The sequence below is a fragment of the Anneissia japonica genome, unplaced genomic scaffold (assembly GCF_011630105.1).
Source record: "Anneissia japonica isolate Jap-2015-1 unplaced genomic scaffold, ASM1163010v1 scaffold256_len832006_cov191, whole genome shotgun sequence".
NCBI classification, from domain to species: Eukaryota; Metazoa; Echinodermata; class Crinoidea; order Comatulida; family Comatulidae; genus Anneissia; species Anneissia japonica.
The window spans coordinates 68,476-79,303 of NW_022691310.1; the positions used below are offsets into that span (position 1 = coordinate 68,476).

Genomic DNA, 10,828 nt, shown 5'->3' on the forward strand with positions numbered 1-10,828 from the left:
TATTATCTAGGGACCAGAGGGACCAGGTATTTGCAGGGAATCAAACAAGGGGGTCACACAGAGCTTTGACAGGGTCCTGGAATAAATCTCTTGTGAGGGTCATTAGGGAGAGAAAGATCAATCCAACTGTTATGTCTGTTATATAAATCTTATATAATACATATATATGTATGCATACATCTTTCATATATATATATATATATATATATATATAATATGTATATATATATTTATATAAATAAATTTTAAATTTATATTTATTATTTATATTTAAACATCATAAATATATATCAGCCCTCTCGCCAGGATTTTTTCAAAGAGTTGCAAAATTTCAGAAAATGTTGTCCACAAAATTTAAAGGGTGGTGCTGAAAATTTTAAAGGATGGATACATTTCTTACTACTTATGGTGTCGGACACAACTCAGCATGAACAGTGTCCTACAATTTAAATTTCATTTATTCGATATCTTTAATTTAATTTATTAATGCAAATAATATATGTACACTTAAATTGTAAAGAAACGGTAACAATTCATTACAAGATAATACCTACAAGATGGAGTCTGTTATATATGCAAAGACGCGTATCACTAAGTGTTGATGTAGAGAGAGATTTGAACACCCTCTTTCCCCATCCCCCGCCACCTATTCAGGGGAAAAGCCTCCCATCTTAGTTCAATCTTCAGTAGGTCGAGTGTATGTAGTCATGGAGCTATAGATTTGTATAATCATGGTCAAGTGCATGATTATGATTAGGGCCTATTATTATTATTATTATTATTATTCAATGTTACGCTGACCTAAATATAAATCATACAGGTTCTCAAAAAAAAGATATACATTGAACATTATAAATATATATTTTTATATTAATACACAGAAAATTATTGAATTATTATTAATTTAATTAAACTAATACATACGGTACTATACGGAAATTTGTACCTCTCCCTCCTATTATGGCGATCCTGTATTTTAGATCATCGAACTTGGCCACCCAATTTCAATTCATTATTTTTTGTTCATTTCTTCAAAAATATTTAATATAGTAACTAAAAAGAGAAATGAAATTTTTATGAATAGTCAACTGTACTGTACACTTTTTAATTAAGTAAAGATAAAATGGTGCCTACTAAAACGATGTAACAATATGAAATATCTGCATAAGGCCAAGTCATGAGAAAGTGAACACAATCCACTCACTACACTTCTTTCACTACACTTTTTTCACGGAACGCTCTTATACTGTGTCATCATTAGTTGGGGAATTTCGTAAAACGAAATGTCATTTTTGGTCTCATTGATTGATTTGTAAGAAATCAAGTACGATTCGCCCTCCAATTCAAGACTACCATTGGGACCTGAAAATTTGGGGTTGTCTCGGGGTTGACATCCAATTGGAGTGCTAGCTTTGTGTTAAAAAGATTGTTATTTGGGTCTTCGGAAAGATGGTCTCGAATTAGAGGGGTCTCGGAATTCTCAGGGTCCCGAATTGGAGGGTGCACTGTATTTCTGATATCTCGCGGTCCAATTTCTTAAACTTGCAGTCCATTTTTGGATCGTGATCGTTTTTAGACAGTGGTCTGCGGGTTACCTAGGCGCTACAGTATGAATACTGTGTCTATACATTCTGCAAGTGTATACAAAAAAGTGTCAAGCGTTGGTAGTTTTAAAATTGTTTCAGATGCTTCTTTCTTCTTTCCCCTCTGGCCATTTTGGTTTTGTAGGCTTTGTTTTCTTTCCTATTGATCGATTCAGACGGAAGCAATATGCTCATTGAATTGTAAATATTGAAAACCTTCCAATTACCATAGGATCATGCCTACATATTAAAAAGCACTAAAAAAAAAACATTTTCATAGTCATGAGGCCTATTGTAATACACTGAGAAACAAACAGCTGCACATTGCACTTTAATTATTCAGACTTAAATGTTAAAAAGCACGATCCAACAATATTTTCATCGTAATAAAACTGTAATTAAAGTGTTCTGCAAATTTCCTTAGAATTTTTACAGGTTAATGTTTCATTTCTTACAATCAACTTCTTCGCGTCATGTGTCGAATAATGCCTCAACAGAATGCCCCATCTATCCCTGTTGGCTGCTGCCGCTCTAGCTGCTACCCACCGTCCCCCTTCATGATGTCCATTGTCCCTTATTTCGTTTTTTTTCCCCTCCATTCGTCTCCATGTTTTTGGTCTTCCTCGTCATTGCTTTCCTTCCGGTGCCCATGTCAATGCAATGTTGCTGTCGTTCCCTTGATCTTTTGTTTTTTTAATGTTTCATTTCTAGGCAAATGCAATTGTTTACCGCACCTACAAAATGGGTCATTAATCTATTGACAGTTTTATCTTACATTTCTGTACAAAAGATTAGAAAAACGAACATGTGAATATATTACAAGCCATCATAATATTCTCTTACTTCAGAAAATTTCTATGAGCCTTAAATTCAAGATCCGAGAGCATTGGGCATGCATTATCAGCTGAAATGGAGCCACGGAACACACTCATACTGTGTCATCATTAGTTGGGGAATTTTGTAAAACGAAATGTCATTTTTGGTCTCATTGATTGATTTGTAAGAAATCAAGTACGGTTCGCCCTCCAATTCAAGACTACCATTGGGACCTGAAAATTTGGGGTTGTCTCGGGGTTGACACCCAATTAGAGTGCTAGCTTTGTGTTAAAAAGATTGTTATTTGGGTCTTCGGAAAGATGGTCTCGAATTAGAGGGGTCTCAGAATTCCCAGGGTCCCGAATTGGAGGGTGCACTGTATTTCTGATATCTCGCGGTCCAATTTCTTAAACTTGCAGTCCATTTTTGGATCGCGATCGTTTTTAGACAGTGGTCTGTGGGTTACCTAGGCGCTACAGTATGAATACTGTGTCTATACATTCTGCAAGTGTACATAAAAAAGTGTCAAGCGTTGGTAGTTTTAAAATTGTTTCAGATGCTTCTTTCTTCTTTCCCCTCTGGCCATTTTGGTTTTGTAGGTTTTGTTTTCTTTTAAGAAATTAAGTTGGAATTTATATTTGTGCTACTGACAGCTTAAATACTGCCAGTCAGATGTAAGGTTAAAACAAGCAAATATTAAGGTAAGTCATGTATATAGAGGTCAGGAATGCTATGGTAAGTCATGTATATGGGAATTAGAATGAATTAGAATGAAAGAGTGGCATTACTAAAGTCCACTACAGCGCTTGAAACTTTGGATCATAATACTTGGTAGATATGTCCACAGTAGTGGCACCAGAAATTGATTGACAGCAAAGATGGGGGTGGGGGTGGTGAGACATGGCGATCCTCGGTCAGGGTCCCGGATAAAAGTTAGGCTTAGTATGTATTTCTGATATCTCGCGGTCCAATTTCTTAAACTTGCGGTCCATTTTTGGATCGCGATCGTTTTTAGACAGTGGTATGTGGGTTACCTAGGCGCTACAGTATGAATACTGTGTCTATACATTCTGCAAGTGTACACAAAAAAGTGTCAAGCATTGGTAGTTTTAAAATTGTTTCAGATGCTTCTTTCTTCTTTCCCCTCTGGCCATTTTGGTTTTGTAGGCTTTGTTTTCTTTCCTATTAATCGATTCAGACGGAAGCAATATGCTCATTGAATTGTAAATATTGAAAACCTTCCAATTACCATAGGATCATGCTTACATATTAAAAAGCACTAAAAAAAAAAACATTTTCATAGTCATGAGGCCTATTGTAATACACTGAGAAACAAACAGCTGCACATTGCATGGTAATTATTCAGACTTAAATGTTAAAAAGCACGATCCAACAATATTTTCATCGTAATAAAACTGTAATTAAAGTGTTCTGCAAATTTCCTTAGAATTTTTACAGGTTAATGTTTCATTTCTTACAATCAACTTCTTCGCGTCATGTGTCGAATAATGCCTCAACAGAATGCTCCATCTATCCCTGTTGGCTGCTGCGGCTCTAGCTGCTACCCACCGTCCCCCATTATGATGTCCATTGTCCCTTATTTCGTTTTTTTCCACCCCCCCCCCCATTCGTCTCCATGTTGTTTTTGGTCTTCCTCGTCATTGCTTTCCTTCCGGTGCCCATGTCAATGCAATGTTGCAGTCGTTCCCTTGATCTTTTGTTTTTTTAATGTTTCATTTCTAGGCAAATGCAATTGTTTACCGCACCTACAAGATGGGTCATTAATCTATTGACAGTTTTATCTTGTATTTCTATACTAAAGATTAGAAAAACGAACATGTGAATATATTACAAGCCATCATAATATTCTCTTACTTCAGAAAATTTCCATAAGCCTTAAATTCACGATCCGAGAGCATTGGGCATGCATTATCAGCTGAAATGGAGCCATGGAACGCTCAAATACTGTGTCATCATTAGTTGGTGAATTTTATAAACGAAATGTCATTTTTGGTCTCAATGATTGATTTGTAAGAAATCAAGTATGGTTCGCCCTCCAATTCAAGACTAACAATGGGACCTGAAAATTTGGGGTTGTCTCGGGGTTGATATCCAATTAGAGCGCTAGCATTGTTTTAAAAAGTTAAAGATTGTTATTTGGGGCTTCGGGAAAGATGGTCTCGAATTAGAGGAGTCTCGGAATTCCCAGGGTCCCGAATTGGAGGGTGCACTGTATTTCTGATATCTCGCGGTCCAATTTCTTAAACTTGCGGTCCATTTTTGGATCGCGATCGTTTTTAGACAGTGGTATGTGGGTTACCTAGGCGCTACAGTATGAATACTGTGTCTATACATTCTGCAAGTGTACACAAAAAAGTGTCAAGCGTTGGTAGTTTTAAAATTGTTTCAGATGCTTCTTTCTTCTTTCCCCTCTGGCCATTTTGGTTTTGTAGGTTTTGTTTTCTTTTAAGAAATTAAGTTGGAATTTATATTTGTGCTACTGACAGCTTAAATACTGCCAGTCAGATGTAAGGTTAAAACAAGCAAATATTAAGGTAAGTCATGTATATAGAGGTCAGGAATGCTATGGTAAGTCATGTATATGGGAATTAGAATGAATTAGAATGAAAGAGTGGCATTACTAAAGTCCACTACAGCGCTTGAAACTTTGGATCATAATACTTGGTAGATATGTCCACAGTAGTGGCACCAGAAATTGATTGACAGCAAAGATGGGGGTGGGGGTGGTGAGACATGGCGATCCTCGGTCAGGGTCCTGGATAAAAGTTAGGCTTAGTATGGGCAACAATTCTCCTTTTAGGGCCATCAAACGTTACTTGGACAGGCCAATTAATATTGTTGGTATGATGACCTTGTCGTCATCACGTGGGACCACTGTTGTGCACCTTCAAGTTCATAAGTAGAATAGTTGTTGAGATGAAAAAAAAAGCCAATACACAAGTAGACTCACAATGGCATAACAAAAGGATTGTTCCTCTGCCTATGGATTTGGGGAAATTTGTCTTTAAAAAAACCGTAACGTGAATATTCATTATAAATCTACTGAATTAATAATTTTTTACCCATCTTTTGATGGTATAGCTACATGTTGTATTCAATCTTCAGTTTGTAATTAAAACATGTTGTGTTTGTATTTTGTAAGTGGCCGTTAAGGTAATTAATCCGCACTAGAATAAAGATAATTTACATTATCTAAAAACTTCAACTCAAAAAAACTCAAGCACAATAACACATTGAATAAACAAAAAATGCATATTAATACAAAAAAATCATATTTATTTGAATGAAGTAATTAGAGTAAAACAAATCACATAATATGAATTCTAATTTATAGAAAAAAATAGTTTTCTTCAGCATACAAACAAATTTAAATATATGCTACAAAAAAAAATTAATTGAAACAAATTGAGTTACTGTATAATCAGAAATATTTATATTATGTAACAAATTTGCAAGTACTGTATCTGTGTGTAAAAATTAGCAATGGTTGAGATATGAGGAATTCCAGGTAATAGAATGAGGGGAATGGTGAAATCTATTGCTCAGTGATGTAGAGGCCGTAGCCTACTATCTTAGATAGGTATTGGTCTTCACATCACTGAAGGGCTATACATTTCATAGTTCATAGAATCAAATCAATATTTGATAGATTCTATGAGGTCTTTAAAAAGTAATGAAAAGAGAATCCACCAAGTAGGTCAAAGGGCTGATATCTCGTTGTATAGGTCACAATACCCTTTACCGTCTGTGTGTGTTGTAAATTACGCAGCAACGTTCAAGTTCGGGCCTAAAGGATTATATAGCGATAGGGAAAAAGCAGACCTACTATCATTTAAGGTAATATTTTAGTACTTTTTTCCCCTGGGAATTTATGAACTATCATTCAACCCAAGTCATACATAGTTGAAGTTATTACCTGCCTTTTAACCAATCAGATGCCTGGCTGCTCTGTATGCGGTATATAATAATGATTAGAGTGGATAGATAATGATAACAATGCCTCCGAGCTTCATTTGTGTTCAGCAACACCGCATGATAAAGCACGGCTGATTTAGCCTTAAAGCAAGAAATCTAGTAACCACATCCTACCAGTTGTCGAAACCCAGTTTGCAGAGTTAATGGCCACTCTACCAAAACCCAGTTTGCTGAATCTAGTCCACTAAAATCATGACAACTCTATTTGCCAAAACTCAGTTTGCCTAATCTTTCCATAACCATTGTACAAAAGTACAGCATAGTGTGTTTTTGAAAAAATGATGTGTGGGTCAGGGAGGAAATAAATGCTCCTTTTATGCTGTGCAGTAAAAGCATAGCCTACCCAAGTAATTTTTCTCTGTAAATTAATGAGTAGGATTTTGAAACTAATCAGTCTCGAATTTTAGTTATAGTGGATATCAAAGAATTTACTACACCAGTGACAATGACAACATGAAGAAATATTACAATTTCAACTAAATTAGAAGTTTTTATGGGAATTCTGATGGCATGTAGATTATAGTGAAATATTAATTATGCAAATAAGCAAATACCATATTCACACACGTACCAAAACAATAGGCTCTGTCTCCCTATTACTATCTTGCATTCTGTGTTTGAAACCAATCGGACTTCCCAAACTTTAGTTATCGTGTTAACTGACGTAAATTTCCTAATTAATGAAATATTAATTATGCAAATGAGCAATGAGCATATTTACACACGTACCAAAAACAATAGACTGTTGCTTTATCACCATATTGCATTGTGCAGTTTGAAACAAGTTGGAATAACCAAACTTAGTTAACGTGGTAACTAGTCTAAAGTACCCGAATAGTGAAATATTAATTACGCAAATGAGCAATTAGCATTTTCACAAGTACCAAAAACAATAGGCTCTGTCTTCTTATTACTATCTTACATTCTGCCACGTTTAAAACCAATCAAACTTTAGTTATTGTAACTAGCCTAAATTACTTGATTAGTGAAATATTTTTATGCAAATGAGCGATTAGCATATTCATACATGTACCAAAAACAATAGACTGTCTTCTTCTTACCATCTTGCATTCTGCCAGGTTTGAAACCAATCAGACTTACCAAACTTTAGTTATCATGGAACAAACAAAATACCCAACAAAAACGATGAAGACAACGACGAAAACAACATTAAGAAGGTCATGGGTAAAAAAAAAGCCTTCCCAGAGTTTCGGTCCTTTGAAGAGGCTAATTAAAGGCCATGGCTATCAATTAAAATTAAAAATAAAATTAAATGAAAAAAAGGATTAAGCATCGCATCCCCCACTTTTAATATTGATGTAGTTAAGGTTTCACTGCTTTTAAATGACTGGGTTGCGGCAAACTGGGATTCATGGTTTATGAATCGGCAAACTGGGTTTCGGCTCAATGGACATATCAATCTGGCATTCAGCAAACTGTGTTTCGACAATCTCGCCTAGATCCCTAGTAAGGAAACATTCTTTACACATAAGTGTCATTTAAGCATCATTTAACTACGAGCAGCTATTGCAGACAACCTTAGCTATTGCATATCACTAGAGCAACTAACAACCACTGCAACAACTATAATTTGATCAAAAGTATATAAAACTATATACTTACTTACATAAGTATACAAACAAAAAAAGTAATGTGACTAACTGCTGTGTATCAAAGATTACTAGATGAAATATAGATATAAATTTAAATAATACTCTCATAGTTTACTTATTGATATTTTTTTTACAGAAATATTAATCTGAATCAAGAAATAAACTATACACTAAACTGATTGTTTCATTTACTGTACTTATCTAGGTTAGATAAATGTATTTAGTATTGATACTGTTAATGCAATTCTATTGTATGAAATCTTAGACTGACCTCAAATAACTTTTGAGAGTTTGAAATGGTAAATTTTAAGGTCACTCTCTATAGTACTGTCACATATTTTGAAGAGTTCAAGTTGTCATTGGTGCATTTAAGTGGAGATCTTTAATTCAGTTTTATTAAGACAATGTATTCAAACAGATTTATCAAAAAAAAAAATTGATTAAAACAAAATATGTTATTAATAGAAAGATTAAATTTTAAGTATCAAATATGCAAAAATGCATCCATAAATGATCTACAGGCCTACTGCATTTAGGTTAGTTGGGGTGGGGGGGGGGAGCAGTGGTTGTGGTGTGAGGCATTCCTTGTAATAGCAATGGTTGTCAATCATCACATCATCAGTTTACATGATTTGCAGCGTATGTGGAAAAAGCAAAACTTGTTTACACTATGCCATTGCAAGGAATAGGTCTAGGACCCAGTTGCAACAAGAAATAGTGTTGCTTCCGGGCCTTAGCAGATTTAAGGAATGAAGGAAATAATGGATATTACTTTCCAAAGCAGCACCATAAAAATAATTGTTTTCAAAGTCAATAACTTTGTTATCCTATCTAGAGGTCTAGGCTTCTTCAGACACACGGAGATAAATGCCTCTGAGCTTAATTCGGATTCACTGACGCCAACGTACACCAACATTGGCCTTGAAGCAAGCAATTGTTTGAACCTATCAACTTTCCTTTTTTTTTAAAACTTATCCAAATATCTGTTATAGTGATTAAGTTCGCTTATGTGTCCCTGCCCACTCATGACATATTGTATTTGTATTCTGTATATGTACTCCAATATTTTATTTTTTTGGCGAATTAAGAATGAGAATAAGAAACTTTTTTTACATAAAGTATCAGTCATTATTGAGAAATCATTTGCTTGCCTACAGCAGCTAAGGTAGATAAGCATTACTAATGTATATCACTATAGCAACTATTGTAACAACTACTAGAACAGCAGTAGATTGGTTTGATTAAAAATATATGGGCCAAGATCATTTAGCTTCAGCCAATTTTCATAGAAATAATGGCTACTTTGGCTTATGTTTCCAGTAATGAGAATCTTAATTATTAAATTATTATTACTTGCTATTTGTATAGCACCTTCGCTTTGAGCAGAAAACACAACAACATGTGCACTTTTTGTAAATGATTACATTCTGTCATTCCAAGGATTTATGAGGAAGGTATGAGGGATTTTGAGAAGTGAAAACCCTCTATTTTGTTACATTAATTTATTTTTTCTTAAAAATTTGTGTTTATTCAGAAAATAACGGATTAAATTTTTTTAGCCTGCTAGGGATACTTGTATCTGCGGATATGGATAATTATAATATTAATAAGCATACAGTAGCAACAATAAGAATAAATTACTATAATTACTATTATTATTATGATGATGATGATGATGATGATGATGATGATGATGATGATGTTACTAAAACCTACCTTAAGGGGAACTTAGACAATGGAGAAATTTGAGAACAATTAAAAAAATGACATTAAGGGGAAAATAATACAAAGGATATTCTCCCTTAAGTCTGACTTGGCACATAATAATAATAATAATAATAATAATAATAATAATAATAATAATAATAATAATAATAATAATAATAATAATTAGTAATAATAATAATAACAATATTGTTATTATTATTATTATTAAAAACAATAAAATATTATTAGAAATGTATTTAAAGTAGCAACAAAATAACAAAAATCAGACCAATACTGTGTATCAAAAGATTTGAGATGAAATGAAATATATTTAAATTACTATCAAATTTTACTTACTGACTTTTTAGAATTATTAAACCCAATCAATATATAAATTTACTGTAATATGATTTACTTTATTGATTCAACTAGTTTAGGCTAAATGATTTAACATAGGTACTAAATACAGAGCATTGTTTGAAACTCGTTGTGCCTGATGGCTGACACAATTCTATAGAACACCACGGTGCACAAGCATCGGATCATTATTAACGACAATCTATTCAGCCCTTCTTAACAAACTTAGGGAGTGGCGTTGGATTTGTTGTACAACCATCAAACAACGCAGTGAATGCTTTTTAACTTTTGAAGGTTACTATGAGCTTCCACAGGACTATCACAAACAAGTGAACTTTCAAGTGAAAGGTCATTGGTACAGTCAAGCAGTGATCTTCAATTCCATGACATTCTCACCTGAAGCTTCCAGAATCTTGAATGTTTTATTCTCTTTCATTCGTTGACACTTTTTCTCAGAGTTTTTATTGAGGAGATCACTGCGATCCAACAACAGCTCCAGATCGGAATCACTGATGACTTGCTCTTTACAATTTTGAATGACACCGCTGTGATCTGTGGAGCGTAACACTTTTAGCAATTCCATAGGGTCAAGCATTGCTTTGGAGTCCCTAACCATTGTCTTACTTCCCTTGAATTTACCTGTAATTCAGGAATAAAAAAGGGTGATTTCATGTCAAATCAATCAAGAATTTACCTAAACCTCTCAATAAGGGGCGGCGCTAAGATTTGCCTGGTGGGGTGTGGGGGGGGGCTGTC

General features: G+C 34.3%; 1 protein-coding gene across 1 annotated transcript in view; it reads right to left on the reverse strand.

Annotated features, from left to right (window-relative positions):
* Positions 1-10,110: 10,110 nt before the first annotated feature.
* Positions 10,111-10,828, reverse strand: part of LOC117099994 (lymphoid-specific helicase-like) — a 46,834-nt gene continuing 46,116 nt past the window's right edge. The window contains exon 19 of the mRNA XM_033239520.1: positions 10,111-10,711. Within this exon, the coding sequence (XP_033095411.1) occupies positions 10,434-10,711 (278 nt within the window). The 3' untranslated portion in view covers positions 10,111-10,433. The remainder of the gene's footprint in view (positions 10,712-10,828) is intronic.